We start from the raw sequence: 16,552 nt of genomic DNA on the forward strand, positions 1-16,552 counted from the left end.
GATGTATGGCAAAACCAATACAATATTGTAAAGTAATTAGCTCCAATTAAAATAAATAAATTTATATTTTTTAAAAAAGCATCAGTTCTTTGGAGCTCAGCTTTCTTTATGGTCCAGCTCTCACATCCATATATGATTACTGGAAGAACCATAGCTTTGACTAGACAAACCTTTGTCGGCAAGGGCATGTCTGCTTTTTAATATGCTATCCAGGTTGGTCATAGCTTTTCTTCCAAGGAGCAAGCGTCTTTTAATTTCATGGCTGCAGCCACCATCTGCAGTGATTTTGGAGCCCAGGAAAATAAACTCTATCACTGTTTCCATTGCTTCCCCATCTATTTGCCATGAAGTGGTGGGACTGGATGCCATAATCTTTGTTTTTTGAATGTTGAGTTTTAAGCCAACTTTTTCACTCTCCTCTTTCACTTTCATCAAGCAGCTCTTCTGTTCTTCTTCACTTTCTACCATAAGGGTGATGTCACCTGCATATCTGAGGTTATTGATATTTCTCCCAGCAATCTTGCTTCCAGCTTGTGCTTCATCCAGCCCGGCATTTCGCATGATGTACTCTGCTTCCCTCAGTGGCTCAGTGGTAAAGAATCTGCCTGCCAGTGCAGGAGATGCAAGAGACCTGGGTTCAGTCCCTGCATCGGGAAGTTCCCCTGGAGAAAGAAATGGCAACCCACTCCGATATTCTTGCTTGGGAAAATCCCATGGACAGAGGAGCCTGGCAGGCTACAGTCCATGGGGCCACAAAAGAGTCGGGCACGACTTAGTGACTAAACAACAACAACAGCTCTGCAGAGAAGTTAAATAAGCAGGGTGACAATATACAGCCTTGACGTACTCCTTTCCCAATTTGGAACCAGTCTGTTGTTCCACGTCCGGTTCTAACTGTTGCTTCTTGACCTGCACGCAGATTTCTCAGGAGGCAGTTAAGGTGGTCTGGTATTCCCATCTCTTGAAGAAGTTTCCAGTTTGTTGTGATCCACACAGCCAAAGGCTTTGATGTGGTCAATAAAGCAGAAGCAGATGTTTTTTAGGAACTCTCTTGCTTTTCCTATGATCCCACGGATGTTGGCAATTTGATCTCTGGTTCCTCTGCCTTTTTTTGGTGATATAGAATTCTATTATTTTTCTGTTGACCAGTCATGACACAATGGTATGAAGTGAATAATAGCTACATACCCACCATGGTAAAAGATGTGTATCAGGTTTCACAATCAATAGCCAGACAAAAAATAAAAGGTCATTACAATTGCAAGCCATAATCGGAGCATGATTAATCCTACAGTATAAAATGATTACATACAATTTGGGAGTTAAGCAGAGTGATGGGGTAAGCAGAAGTGCATGCACGCATATGTTTTCATCCACCCAGCCAGTCTATGTCTTTTGGTTGGTACATTTTACCCATTCACATTTAAGGTAATTATCGATATATATGATCCTATTACCATTTTCTTAATTGCTTTGGGTTTATTTTCTGTAGGTCTTTTCATTCTCTTAACTTTTGCTTGTGTGGAAAGCTTTTGGTTTCTCCATCAAATCTGAATGAGAATCTTGCAGGCTGGTGTATTCTTGGTTGGAGTTTCTTCCTTTTCATCACTTTAAATATATCATGCCATTCCCTTCTGGCTTGTAGAGTTTCTGTTGAGAAATCAGCTGATAACCTGATGGGGGTTCCCTCGTGTGTTATTTGTCATTTTCCCCTTGTGCTTTTAATATTTTATCTTTGTCTTTAAATTTGTCAGTTTGATTGCTAGGTGTATTGGTGGATACAGTCACCAATATACCTCCTTGGGTTTATCCTCCTTGGATAAACCTCCTTGGGTTTATCCTGCCTGGGACTCTCTGCCCTTCCTGGACTTGGTTGACCATTCCCTATCCCATGTTAGGGAAGTTTTCAGCTATTATCTCCTCAAATATTTTCTTGAGTCCTTTCTCTCTCTCTCTCTTCTCCTTATGGGACCCTTTGGTGCATTTAATGTTGTCCCAGAAGTTTCTTACGCTGTCTTTTTTTTTTTTTTTTTGAATTTTCCCCCTTATATTCTGTTTTGCAGCAGTGATTTCCACCATTCTGTCCTCCAGGTCCCTTATCCATTCTTCTGCCTCAGTTGTTCTGCTATTGACTTCTTCTAGTGTTGTGTTCATCTCAGTTTGTTCTTTAGTTCTTCTAGGTCTCTGGTAAACAATTCTTGCATCTTCTCCATTGTTTTTCTTCTTGCTTCTTCTGCATGCCCTCTGGTGGATGAGGCTAAGAGGCTTCTGTAAGCTTTCTGATGGGAAGGACAGGGTGGGGAAAACTGGGTCTTGTTTTGGTGGGCAGGGCCTTGGTCAGTAAATCTTTAATTCAATTGTCTGCAAATGGGTGGGCTTGTACTCCCTTCTTGTTAGTGTTTTGGCCTGAGGCATCCCAGGGCTGGGATCTATGGGCTCTGTGGTAGGGTTAATGGCAAGTCCAATTGGACTTACATCAAGGGGGACCTTCCAGGACTGCTGCTGCCAGTGTCCCCGTCCCTGCCGTGAGCCCTTGCCGACTCAGGCCTCCACAGGTGACCCTCCAACAGTAGCAGGTAGTTTTGCATCAGTCTCCTCTGGGGTCACTGCTCCTTCCCCTTGGGTCGTGGTGCGTGCGAGATTTTGTTTGTGCCCTCCAAGAGTGGAGTCTCTGTTTCCTCCAGTCCTGTGGAAGTACTATAATCAAAGCCCGCTGGCCTTCGAGGTCAGATTCCCTGGGGATTCCCAGCCCCTTTATCAAATTCCCCAGGTTGGGAAGCCTGATGTGGGGCTCAGAACTTTCACAACAGTGAGAGAACTTCTTGAGTATCATTGTTCTCCAGTTTGTGGGTTGCCCAACGGGTGGGTTCGGGATTTGATTTTATCGTGATTGCACCCTTCCTACCATCTCATTGTAGCTTCTCCTTTGTCTTTGGACGTGGGGTGTCTCTTTTTGGTAGGTTCCAGCATCCTCCTGTCGATGGTTGTTCAACAGGTAGTTGCAATTCTGGTGCTCTCACAGGAGGAGATGAGCACATATCCTTCTACTCCCCCATCTGGGGTGTGAGGTGGCTAAGCAATTCAGAATATGAATTTGGGAGGGAGTGTGTATAACTGTTTAGTGCAGAGCAGGTGCTTAGTGCAGTCTTGAAAGAAGTCACTCTCTCTTCGTGTCATGGAGACTTGAAGTGAAGAAACCGGGTTCAGTCCAATTTTTACTGCTTCTTCCACTCTCCATTCTCATCAGCATCCATACCAACTTTGTATGCTCTTACTAAGTAGCTTGAGCAACATTAAAACCACCACATTCTCTTTCTGTCTCTCACAGGAGGTTTTAATCAGTTGCTGATATTTGATCTATACACCTTTGCTTTTTCCTTCTTTTTTTAAAAAGTGTATCTCTGCTGGTGTGAGTTGTCCCAGCGTGGCATCTGGGCACCACATCCAGGTTCCCATACACCAGGGCACCCCCCCTCCCCCGCCCCGCCCCATACGGACACTGTAGTTTTGCTTTTGCAATGATGGAGTGAAGGGGAAGGGACTCCGGTGGGCTTAAAGTGTGACCTGGGCCTGTCAGGCCCCCAGGGAAGCTGAGGGCCTTGACCACTCACTGGATGGCGATCATGCCAATCCTTGACTCCTGGCAAATGAGCTTAGAGCTGGTGCTGGAGGAAGTGGTCCCCGGTTGACCTTTAAGCTCCGCCTACCGTCGCCAGCCCTTCTGGTTCTTTCCTGCCTGTACACCGCCATCTCAGCCTCGGTCGTGGTGGGCCAGTCTGCGGGCCACCCCCTTGCCATTCTTGTCGCGGGGCCCACACCAGCAACTTCACAGACTCCTGTTCCCTGTGCAGCTGACATCTCTGCCGCTCACACCCCCACCCTGCGGTCCGCGCTGCCAACGGCGTCTCCTCCGCGACTCTCAGCGGCTGCCATCTTCCCCTGGACATCACTGCAGGCCCATCACCATCTGGCACAGTCTCTCCTGCCATGTCTGCCACAGAGGAGCACGACTGGATGCCAGGTGGCCTGGACAGGGCTGGTGGCAGGGCGGGCTGTGACCCCAGTCCCCTTGGGGTCCCGGCACCGGCTTGGGAGGGGACGGATGGGGTCGAGGAGGCCGCGGCCCTTCTGCCCTCCCTGAGGGTGTCAGCAGGCCTTCGCAGGGGGCACAGTGGGCCACAGGCCACAATGGAAGTGTGGGCTATAGAGCCGTTAGAGGAGGAGGAGGAGTCTGATTTCGAGCTGGAGGCCCTGGAGGAGGAGGAGCACCTGTTGGAAGAGGTCGAGGAGGAGGAGACAGTCGAGAATGATGAGAGTGAGCAGGAAGGCGCAGCAGTGGTTGCAGGCCACGGGGACCCCTTGGAGCAGTTTGGGCCTGTGTTCTGGGGTCTGGTCCACTCCCTTCTACACAGTTTCTCCTACAATGACCATGCCCTGGTCTGGCCCCCTGGCCCCTGCCCAACGGTCAAGCACAGCTCCCAGCCTCCCTCCGGCCCTGGAGAGGGTCCCGCACCTCCTCAGGAGCAGGAAGACCTGGCAGAGGGAGGCGAGGCCTCGCAGGGTGAGTACCAAGCAGAGGGCGCCCCCACCCTGGGAGCCTCAGGGTCCCAGGGTCCAGGGGTCTGCATCCCAGAAGTCAGAGGAATCTGCAGCGGAGGCTGAGCTCTGGGAGGGTGGCGCCCTGGCTGTTACCTCTGAGTCCTGGGAGGCCAGGGCCTGTGGTCCTGGCAGGGCCGAGGTGGGCAAGTGGCGGCCAGGCCCTCAGGCCCTTGCAGACCCTGTGGGGGCATCGGGCTCAAAGGCAGGCTGCGCTCAGCACTGGCCTCTAGCGGTGAAGCAGCGGGTCAAAGCTCTCAAAAACCTCCAGGCATAATTTGCACAAGTGGAAGCCCAATTCTATAAAGACCTTTATGGTCTTGAGAAAAAGTATGCTTCCTTCTGCCAGCCCTCTGTTTGATAAGAGAGCTGACATCATCAGTGCAATTCATGAGCCCACAGAAGGTGAATGTTAGTGGCCAGTACCTGTTCCAGAAGGAGCCTGGGAGGAGATGGAGAGCCTGAGGGGAAGGAGAAACAAAGGGCATCCCTCGCTTTTGCTTGAGGGCATTTAAAAACCTAAAGATTCTCGGTAGCATGATCCGGGAAAATGATGCACTTGTACTGGAGCACCTGAAAGATGTAAAAATAAAAATTCTCAGGGGTCTGGGAGCCAATGAGCGTCACAGTAGGATTTCTTTTTAAGTGAAAGGAATACTTTTTCAACGAAGTTCTGACAGAAACATACCAAATGCGGTCAGACCCAGATGATTCTGATCCCTTCTTCTCCAAAGGGCCAGAAATAATCAGCAGCACAGGGTGTGAGATCTTCTGGAAAGACAGTAAAGACCTCACCCTGAAAACCCCGAAGCTGCGGAAATGTGAGGGCCCTGACGGTGTCGCACCAACCTCTAGGAAGGTGCCCATCACCTACTTCTCTCCTCCGTGGCGGTAGAGTACTGGATGTGGCGACTGATTATAAATTGGGTTATTTTTTTCCGTGAAGTTCCAGTCCCAAAGTCTGTGTTATACTTCACAAAAGAAGCGAGTGATTATCAGTATGAAGAGTCTGATGAGGAGGTCCAAGAAGCTGAAGGTGAGGAGGAGGACAGCGATAAAAAACCAGAAGAAGGACCTGTAAAGGACCTGGACCCAGCAGAGGACAGCCCCGGAGAACCCAGGTATCTGTGTGCAGCTCTGAGTATCACCCAGCCACCATTCCTGACCTACATTTTTAAATGTTCTCCCCAAAGTAAATAATAATTAAAACTTGGTTAAAGTCTAGTTTCAAAACAGCTTAATGTTAATAATACTTTGCTTGCTAGATAATATAGAACACAGCATGTTCTGAAATGTACTTCATTCACAGCTACAGGTCCTTTGAGCTGTAGCTGTAAGGCTTCCCCACGTGGGAAATTTTTGAGACCTGGTAGCAGAGACCACTGTTTGTCTGGAACGCAGTTAACCAGAACAAGCGACTAAAGGTGACTGGAATGGACACTAGCTGGGCCTTCAGCACTGAGCTACAGAAATACGGTCTTTTGTCCTAACCGGGAGAAAGCAAATGCCTTTGAGGTTGTGACTATTGACAGAGATGCAGTCAGTGAAAAATTTTCAAGTGGGAGCACATTTAATGACTAATCTCTATTTGTTCAGTTGGAAGTTTTTGTAGCTCATGGGACAGTCAGAAGAAAAGCAAATTAGTCATGGTGAGATTGTTGTTCACTGCTGAATTGGTCATTCAGTTCAGTTCAGTTCAGTCGCTCAGTCCTGTCCGACTCTTTGCGACCCCATGAATCGCAGCACGCCAGGCCTCCCTGTCCATCACCGAATTGGTCATTAAGTCAACTTATATTTTACCTGTCCCTTCCTCTCTTTCTTGCTTTGCTTTTTCCTGTCTTTCTTCTCTTCCTTTTATGGATGTGCAAACTGAGAGTCTGGGAGTTTAAGAGTGCGATTGATGGAGAGAGCACAGGCTTGTAAGGTGGAAAGACTTATTAGATAAGTCTCTCTCGAGAAAAACCACCAACAACAAAGCAGGCATTTTGGTGTTTGGCGAGTGGGAGAGGACGTTGGTATGAGGGGTGAGTGATTGACGACATATCTCAAGGTCTGTGTTGACAGAGGTAAATGTGGTAATTTCTCTTTTGACTTAGCAGGCATATGTAGGACTGACTGTTTTCTTAGATTTAGAAAGTCACTTTTGCCTGTTACTGGTTTACAATTTTTTAAATTAATTTATATATTTTAATTGGAGGCCAGTTACTTTACAATATTGTGGTTTTCGCCATACATCAACATGAATCAGCCATGGGTGTACATGTGTCCCACCATCTTGACCCTGCTCCCACCTCCCTCCCCACCCCATCCCTCCGAGTTGTCCAAGAGCACCCGCTCCGGGTGCCCTGCTTCATGCATCAGACTTGCACTGGTCATCTATTTTTCATAGAGTAATATACATGTTTCAGTGCTATTCTCTCATATCGTCCCACCCTCGCCTTCTCCCACAGAGTCCAAAAGTCTGTTCTTTACATCGGTGTCTCTTTGCTGTCTCGCATATAGGGTTACAGTTACCATCTTTCTAAATTCCATATATATGCGTTAATATACTGTATTTGGTGTTTGTCTTTCTGACTTACTTCACTCTGTATAATAGGCTCCAGTTTCACCCCCCTCATTAGAACTGACTGAAATGCATTCTTTTTTTTTTTAATAGCTGAGTAATAGTCCGTCGTGTATATGTACCACAACTTCCTAATCCATTCGTCTGCTGATGGACATCTAGGTTGCTTCCGTGTCCTAGCTATTGTAAACAGTGTTGCAGTGAACATTGGGGTACATGTGTCTCTTTCAACTCTGGTTTCCTCGGTGTGTATGCCCAGCAGTGGGATTGCTGGGTCGTATGGCAGTTCTATTTCCAGTTTTTTGTTGTTGTTGTTAAGGAATCTCCACACTGTTCTCCATAGTGGCTGTACTAGTTTGCATTCCCACCAACAGTGTAAGAGGGTGCCCTTTTTCTCCACACACTCTCCAGCATTTATTGTTTTTAGACTTTTTTTTTTAATTTTATTTTATTTTTAAACTTTACATAATTGTATTAGTTTTGCCAAATATCCAAATGAATCCGCCACAGGTATACATGTGTTCCCCATCCTGAACCCTCCTCCCTCCTCCCTCCCCATACCATCCCTCTGGGTCGTCCCAGTGCACCAGCCCCAAGCATCCAGTATCTTGCATCGAACCTGGACTGGCAACTCGTTTCATACATGATATTTTACATGTTTCAATGCCATTCTCCCAAATCTTCCCACCCTCTCCCTCTCCCACAGAGTCCATAAGACTGTTCTATAGACTTTTTGATGGCAGCCATTCTGACTGGCGTGAGATGGTACCTCATTGTGGTTTTGATTTGCATTTCTCTGATAATAAGTGATGTTGAACATCTTTGCATGTGTTTGTTAGCCATCTGTATGTCTTCTTTGGAGAAATGTCTGTTTAGTTCTTTGGCCCATTTTTTGATTGGGTCGTTTATTTTTCTGGAATTGAGCTGCATGAGCTGCTTGTATATTTTGGAGATTAATTCTTTGTCAGTTGCTTCGTTTGCTATTATTTTCTCCCATTCTGAAGGCTCCCTTTTCACCCTGTTTATAGTGTCCTTCGTTGTGCAAAAGCTTTTAAGTTCAATTAGGTCCCATTTGCTTATTTTTGCTTTTATTTCCATTACTCTAGGAGGAGGGTCATAGACGATCTTGCTGTGATTTATGTCAGAGAGTGTTCTGCCTATGTTTTCCTCGAAGAGTTTTATAGTTTCTGGTCTTAGGTTTAGATCTTTAATCCATTTTGAGTTTATTTTTGTGTATGGTGTTAAAAGAGTTCTCGTTTCAGTCTTTTACAGGTGGTTGACCAGTTTTCCCAGCACCACTTGTTAAAGAGATTGTCTTTTCTCCATTGTATATTTTTGCCCCCTTTCTCAATGATAAGGTATCCATAGGTGTGTGGGCTTTCTATTTTGTTCCATTGATCTATATTTCTGTCTTTGTGCCAGTACCGTAATGTCTTGATGACTGTAGCTTTGTAGTGTCGTCTGAAGTCAAGCAGGTTGATTCCTCCAGTTCCATTCTTCTCTCTCAGGATTGCTTTCGCTATTCGAGGTTTTTTGTGTTTCCATACAAATTGTGAACTTATTTGTTCTAGTTCTGTGAAAAATACCGTTGGTAGCTTGACAGGGATTGCTTTGGGTAGTGTACTCATTTTCCCTATATTGACTCTTCCAATCCACGGACATGGTATATTTCTCCATCTATTTGTGTCATCTTTGATTTCTTTGATCAGTGTTTTATAGTTTTCCATATATACGTCTTTTGTTTCTTTAGGTAAATTTTTTCCTAAGTATTTTATTCTTTTCATTGCAATGGTGAATGGGATTGTTTCCTTAGTTTCTCTTTCTGTTTTCTCATTGTTAGTGTATAGGAATGCAAGGGATTTCTGTGTGTTAATTTTATATCCTGCAACTTCACTATATTCATGGATTAGCTCTAGTAACTTTCTGGTGATGTCTTCAGGGTTTTCTACGTAGAAGGATCATGTCATCTGCAAACAGTGAGAGTTTCACTTCTTCTTTTCCAATCTGGATTCCTTTTATTTGTTTTTCTTCTCCAATTGCTGTGGCTAGGACTTCCAAAACTATGCTGAATAGTAGTGGTGAGAGTGGGCACCCTTGTCTTGTTCCTGATTTTGGAGGAAATGCTTTCCATTTTTCACCATTGAGGATAATGTTTGCTGTGGGCTTGTCGTATATGGCTTTTATTATGTTGAGGTATGTTCCTTCTATGCCTGCCTTCTGGAGAGTTTTTATCATAAATGGGCACTGAATTTTGTCAAAGGCTTTCTCTGCATCTGTTGCGATAACCATATGTTTTTTATCATTCAATTTGTTCATATGGTGTATCCCATTGATTGATTTGTGAATACTGAAGAATCCTTGCATCCCTGGGATAAAGCCCACTTGGTCATGATGTGTGATCTTTGTAATATGTTGTTGGATTTGGCTTGCTAGAATTTTGTTGAGGATTTTTGCGTCTCTGTTCATCAGTGATAAAGTGTCCTGTAGTTTTCTTTCTTTGTGGCATCTTTGTCTGGTTTGGGTATGAGGGTGAATGTGGCCTCATAGAATGAGTTTAGCACTTTACCCCCCTCCGCAATTTTCTGGAAGAGTTTGAGTAGGATAGGTGTTAGCTCTCCTCTAAGTTTTTGGTAGAATTCACCTGTGAAGCCACCTGGTCCTGGGCTTTTGTTTGTTGGCAGGTTTTTTATTATAGCTTCAATTTCTGTGCTTGTGCTGGGCCTGTTAAGATTTTCTATTTCTTCCTGGTTCAGTTTTGGAAAGTTATAGTTTTCTAAGAATTTGTCCATTTCTTCCAAGTTGTCCATTTTATTGGCATGTAACTGCTCATACTAGTCTCTTAGGACCTTTTGTATTTCTGTGTTGTCTGCTGTGATTTCTCCATTTTCATTTCTAAGTTTATTGATTTGATTCTTCTCCCAGTTTTTCCTGTGAGACGGATAATGGTTTGTCTATTTTATTTATCTTCTCAAAGAACCAGCTTTTAGTTTTGTTGATTTCTGCTACAGTCTCCTTTGTTTCTTTTTCAGTTATTTCTGCTCTCAGCTTTATGATGTCTTTCCTTCTACTAACTTTGGGGTGGTTCTTTTCTTCTTTTTCTACTAGCTTTAGATGTAAAGTTAGGTTCTTTATTTGATGTCTCTCTAGGTTCTTGAGGCAGGCTTGTATTGCTATGAATCTCCCTCTTAGTACTGCTTTTACTGAATCCCATAGGTCTTGGGTTGTCGTGTTTTCATTTTCACTTGTTTCTATGCATATTTTCATTTCCTTTTTGATTTTTTTCCACGATCTGTTGGTTATTCAGAAGCGTGTTGTCTAGCCTCCATATGTTTGCATTTTTAATAGTTTGTTTTTTTTTTTTTTCCTGTACTTGACATCTAATCTTACCACTTGGTGGTCAGAAAAGATGCTTCAAATGATTTCAATTTTTATTTTTTATTTTTCCAAGGCTATATTTATGGCCCCGGATGTGATCTATCCTGGAGAATGTTCCGTGTACACTTGAGAAAAAGGTGAATTCCATTGTTTTGGGGTGACATGCCCTATAGATATCAATTAGCTCTAACTGGTCCATTGTATCATTTAGCACTTGTGTTTCCTTGCTAATTTTCTGTTTGGTTGATCTATCCATAAGTGTGTGGGGGGGGTATTAAAGTCCCCCACTATTATTGTGTTACTCTTAATTTCCCCTTTCATTCTCGTTAGCATTTGTCTTCCGTATTGAGGTGCTCCTGTGTTGGGTGCACATATATTTATAATTGTTATATCTTCTTTTTGGATTGATCCTTTGATCATTATGTAGTGTCCTTCTTTGTCTCTTATCATGGTCTTTATTTCACATTCTATCTTATCTGATATGAGTATTGCTCTCCTGCTTTCTTTTGGTCCCCGTTTACATGAAATATCTTTTCCCAGCCCTTCAGTTTCAGTCTGCATGTGTCCCTAGGTTTGAGGTGAGTCTCTTGTAGACAGCATATATAGGGGTCTTGTTTTTTTTTACCCAGTTGACCAGTCTTTGTCTTTGGGTTGGAGCATTTAACCCATTTACAGTTAAGGTAATTATTGATAAGTATGATCCTGTTGCCATATACATTTTGTGTGTGTGTGTGGGGGGGTGGTTCGTTTTTATAAACATTTACTGTGTTTCCAGTCTAGAGAAGATCCTTTAGTATTTGTTGAAGAGCTGGTTTTGTGGTGCTGAATTCTCTCAGCTTTTGCTTGTCTGTAAAGCTTTTGATTTCTCCTTAATATCTGAATGAGATCCTTGCTGGGTAGAGTAATCTTGGTTGTAAGTTTTTCTCTTTCATCTCTTTAAGTATGTCCTGCCATCCCTTTCTGGCCTGGAGAGTTTCTATTGAAAGATCAGCTGTTATCCTTATGGGGATCCCCTTGTGTGTTTTTTGTTGCTTTTCTCTTGCTGCTTTTAATGTTTGATCTTTGTTAGTTTGATTAACTTGTGTCTCGGGGTGTTTTGCCTTGGGTTTACCCTGTTTGGGACGCTCTGGGTTTCTTGGACGTGGGTGGCTGTTTCCTTCCCCACATTAGGGAAGTTTTCGACTATTATCTCCTCAAGTATTTTCTCACGCACTTTCTTTTTGTCTCCTTCTTCTGGGACACCTATGATTTAAATGTTGGGGCATTCAACTTTTTCCCAGAGGTCTCTGGGGTTGTTCTCATTTCTTTTAATTCCTTTTTCCTCTGTGCTTCATTTATTTCCACCATTCTGTCTTCCACCTCACCCATCCTCTCTTCTGCCTCAGTTATTCTACTGTTGGCTCCCTCCAGAGTGCTTTTGATCTCAATTACTGCATTATTCATTACTGGTTGATTCTTCTTTATTTCTTCTAGGTCCTTAGTTAAACATTTCTTGCATTTTCTCGATTCTTGCCTCTAGTCTATTTATCTGTAGCTCCATTTTGTTTTCAAGATTTTGGATCATCTTTACTGTCCTTATTCTAAATACCTTTTCAGGTATCTCCTCCTCTTTGGTTTGGTTTGGTGGGTTTTTAGCATGTTCCCTCACCTGCAGAATATTTCTCTGCCTTTACATTTTGGTTAGATTGCTGTGTTTGGGTGCCCTTTCTGCAGGCTGGAAGTTTGTGGTTCCTCTTAATTACGGAGTCTTCTCCCTGTGGGTGGGGTTGGACTAACAGCTTGTCAAGGTTTCCTGGTTGGGGGGAGCTTGTGCCTGTGTTCTGGTGGGTGGAACTGGATGTCTTCTCTCTGGAGTGCAGTGAAGTGTCCAGTAGTGAGTTTTGGGGTGTCTGTGGGTTTAGCATGGCTTTGGGCAGCCTGTCTTTTAATGTTCAAGGTTGGGTTCCTGTTTTGCTGGAGAATTATTGTGGTGTGTCTTTCACTGGATCTTGTTAGGTCTTGGGTGGAGCTTGGTTTCAGTGTAGGTGTGGAGACTTTTGGGTGAGCGCTCATCTATTAATGTTCTCTGGAGTCAGGCGTTCTCTGATGTTCTAAAGTTTTGGGGTTAAGCCTCCTGCCTCTGGCTTTCGGTCCCTGTCTTACAGTAGCCTCAAAACTTCTCCATTCACACAGCATAGACGATAAAACCCCCTAGGTTTATTGATGAAACAATTCTCCACAGCCAGAAACACCCAGAGAGATTCACAGAGTTATATAGAGAAGAGAACAGGGAGGACGGAGATAGAGGTGACCAGGAGGAGAGAAGGGAGAGTCAAAAGGGGAGAGAACAATCTAGCCATTAATCTAATCCCTAAGTGCTCTCCACAGCCCGGAACACCCAGAGAGATTCACAGAGTTATATACACAAGAGAAAAGGGAGGAAGGCGATAGAGGTGACCTGGAGGAGAAAAGGGAGAGAGCAGCCAAGCCAGTAATCAGATCTTTAAGTGAAAATGGATACCGAAGATTAGATTCTTAGAGGTACAAAATTGATAACAAATATCAAAAAGCAAAGATTATAAACCTGGGAGAGAGGTTAGACTCTCAAAAATAAAATATAAAAAATACAAACATAATCAATCACAGTAAGCAAAGAACTACGGAATTTGTTTTCTAAAAAAAAAATAGGGTTTTTTTTGGGAAACGTAAAAGTAGGCTATAAAAATGAAAGTTAAAGGAGTGGTAAAAAGTAAATTAACAAAAAATTAAAAAGTGATAACAGTAAAAATATATCTAGGAATTTCTCTGGGCGTTGTGGGGTCTGTTCAGTGTCAGATCATCCCTTGTTCTGGCTTGTACTTGTTCTCAAGGTCTATAGGCGCCCCTCCAATGTCTCCAGTATCAAATGCAGGGTTTCAATCTGTTGTACCTGTTACTTCCAAAGCGGTTCCCCCTTCTTTGTTTATTTTGGCTTCCTCTGCAAGTCTCTTCAGTGTCTTAATTTCTGCCCTGACACAAGGGGGCGAAGGTGGCCACTTACTTAGGCTCACTTGTTCAGTTGTGTTGTGGAGAGGGAGGGACACTGCAAACAAACACCGCTGGCGTGTGTGGGGAGTGCTCGCAGTGGATGGACCACACTGGGTTTGCCACAGTCCAAGGCAGCATGTGCTTCCTGGGTCTAGACTGATCAGTCTCCAGGGTGCTCTGCAAGGGCACTGTGCCGAGTGGGCCCTGCGTTTCGTGCACTTCCCAGGGCTGAGCCGCTCAGGTTCTCAGGTGCTCCACAAGGGCACAGACCCGGATAGGCTGTGCGTTTTGTGCCCCTCCCAGGTCCGAGCAGCTCAGGCGACCGGGTGCTCGGTGGGCCATGCGTCTAACTCACCTGCCTGGTCCCCGCCACTCAGTTTCCACAAGAGCGCAGTTCCAGGTGTGCCGTATGTCTCCTCTGGGGAGCTGTTCCCAGGCTGTGACACTCCTGGCAGATGTCAACCATCTAGGATCCCAAGAAGACGAGGTTAGCAACTGGGAGCCTGCTCCCAGTTTGGTGGAAGATGTGATCTCTGGGGCCAAGATTGCAGCAGCCCCTTGCCTTCCGGCTCTGGCTATCTCTGGCCTGCCTCTCTGCCTCCAGGGAGGGAGGGCCCTATATGGCAGCTGGCTTGCTCTCCTGTGGTATTTGCTCAATCCTTTGTTCTGTGAGCGTGCCAGGGGTGCCAATAGAGCCTTTCGTGAGAAAGGTCTTTTTTGTGTGTCTCTCTGGTGATCCCACGGTTTGGGTTGCTGTCTCACATTAGCTCCCTCAGACTGTCCTCAGGGCATTCAGGCCCAGTCCTTACCCTAAGGACCAGTTATGCAGCCTGCACCTTCCTGCCCAGCCCCCACTCACTGGTGGTGGACCCGAGTGTCTGGGCCACTTCTCCGCTGGCAGTTGTGCTTAGGTGCGTATTCTGTGGTGTTTTTGTTTTTGTTTTTGTTTTCCCTCCTGGTTATGTTGCCCTCTGAGATTCCAGAACTCCCCTCAGACACTCCTGTGCGAGGATTTCCTGCTGTGTGGAGACTTCTCCTCTTTCCTGACTCCCTCCCCAGGATGGGCCTCCGTCCCTAAATCTTTTGCCTCAGTTTTTGTCTTTTATATTTTGTCCTACCTCCTTTTGAAGAGATCGGGCTGCCTTTCTGGGTGCTTGGTGTCCTCTGCCAGCATTCAGAAGTTGTTTTGTGGAAGTTGCTCGGCATTCAAATGATCTTTTGATGAATTTGTGGGGGAAGTAAGTGGTCTCCCTGTCCTATTCCGCTGCTATCTTGGGACTGCCCCCTGGTTTACAATTGTTAATTGACTCTTACTTCATCCCACAGCTGTCAAGCATAGAAAGACATGATGGAGGAAGAAACAGTGGACGTGTCCCTCACGAATTTGAGATTTTCGGCTTCTCAGTAGCCAGTGGGAATTTTATCAACACTGGTTTTGTTCCAGGTTTCATCATGTGAAATATCTTATTCACTGACATCTGACTTTTTTTCTTAAGTTTGTCAGATATATTTGACTGCGTTTGTTCATGTTAAAAATAAAAATTTGCTAGCCATGGATAAGCCGCAGATATTTTAGATGTGTAACACTGATGCAAATCTTGTATCTTTTTGTTTTGGTCCACTTTACTGTCATTGAAACCATTTTTTTAAGTTCTTGCATAGCAGGTGGATCCTTTACCAACCAAGTTATCAGGAAGCCCTTTATTGCAGCCACAGGTTAATTAATATATCAATTGACAAACAATTTATGTAAAGAGAGAGACGGAGGTCTAGCCCCTACTTCAGTTTAGTGAGAGGAACCAGGGGGTGACCAAGCTTATCTGGAGACCAGATGGAGCTACTGAGCTGCCACAGACCAGCAGCATCAGCATCACCTGGGAACTTGTTAGAAGTACAACGTCTCAGGCCCCACTCCAGATTTACTGGCTCATTATTCTGAAGGTGGCCCAGCTATCAGGCTTTACATGTCCTCCAGGTGACTCTGAGGCATCTCAAAGTTTCAGCATCACCGTCTAAGAGCAATGATGGGCATGGGGCAGGGGATGGGTGTTGTGAGGGACTGAGTTTCTCCTGTGGTAAGACCACCGTTTGTTCAGTGACTCGATACACAGGTAAGCTGAATGGGACAGTAAAGGCTCACAGTAAAGGAATGGGGACGAGACTAGAATTCTCAAGGCCCTGAGATACAGAAAAACCTCCTGGCAGTGAAGAAAACAATGGATGAGGGAACAAACTAGGTTCAGAAGGATAGAGCCATTATGATATCATGAATATGCGGTTTAAAAACATGCAAAACAATCACTGATTATAGATACATATATGTAGTAAAAGGTATGCATGGAAGGAAGGCATGCATATGTAACTTGTAGAAAGGCATGCATGAGGATGATAAACACCTTGCTTAGGATAGTGGAGAGGGAGAGGGGAGAATTCAACTGGGAAGGGTTACTCATACTTTCCTAGGGCTGCCGTAACAAATTACCACAAAGCAGGTGGCTTAAAACAACATAAAATTTATTCCCTCAGCAGTTCTAGAGGTCAGAAGTCTGAAAGGAAGGGGCTCTGGGGGGAGAATCCTCCTTGCCACCCCCAGTTTGTGGTGGCTTCTGGCACTTCTTGGCTTGTGGCAAAATAACTTCTGTCTTCACGTGACCTTCTTCCCTGTGTCGGTGTATCTCAAATCTCACTCTTTCTGTCCTAAGGATACCACCCAGTCCATTTAGGGCCCATCCCAAATCCAGGGTGACTCCATTAAATTAGATCCTGATGTGGTTACAACTGCAAAGACCCTATTTCCAAATAAGGCCACATTCACAGGTACCAGGGACCTGGACTTGGGCATATCTTTCTGGAGGACACAGGTATGTACCGGGCTTCAGCTGTATCTGTAGTGTAAAATTTCTGAAGTTGGGTGATGGGTACACGGATGTAGTATTCTTTATACCATTATGTAGGTCTGAAATATTTCCTGACCTTCCCATGCCAAAAAGATGGAAAGAAGAAAATGGGCCT

The 16,552-nt window shown here is 44.7% G+C and overlaps 1 protein-coding gene across 1 annotated transcript; it reads left to right on the forward strand.

The window, feature by feature from the left end:
• The first annotated feature begins 3,734 nt into the window (after positions 1-3,734).
• Positions 3,735-15,027, forward strand: LOC129639327 (cancer/testis antigen family 47 member C1-like). Its single transcript, XM_055564419.1, has 3 exons — positions 3,735-4,561; positions 5,543-5,717; positions 14,867-15,027. The coding sequence occupies exons 1-3, from the start codon at positions 3,988-3,990 to the stop codon at positions 14,877-14,879; spliced, it is 762 nt and encodes a 253-aa protein (XP_055420394.1). The 5' UTR covers positions 3,735-3,987; the 3' UTR covers positions 14,880-15,027.
• Positions 15,028-16,552: the final 1,525 nt, after the last annotated feature.

This window comes from Bubalus kerabau, chromosome X, assembly GCF_029407905.1.
Source record: "Bubalus kerabau isolate K-KA32 ecotype Philippines breed swamp buffalo chromosome X, PCC_UOA_SB_1v2, whole genome shotgun sequence".
Taxonomy (NCBI): domain Eukaryota; kingdom Metazoa; phylum Chordata; class Mammalia; order Artiodactyla; family Bovidae; genus Bubalus; species Bubalus kerabau.

Coding starts and splice junctions, on each gene's coding strand:
- LOC129639327 (XM_055564419.1), top strand. CDS start 3,988: ATGTCTGCCACAGAGGAGCACGACTGGATGCCAGGTGGCCTGGACAGG. Junction 4,562..5,542: donor GGGAGGCGAGGCCTCGCAGG/GTGAGTACCAAG, acceptor TTTTCCGTGAAG/TTCCAGTCCCAAAGTCTGTG.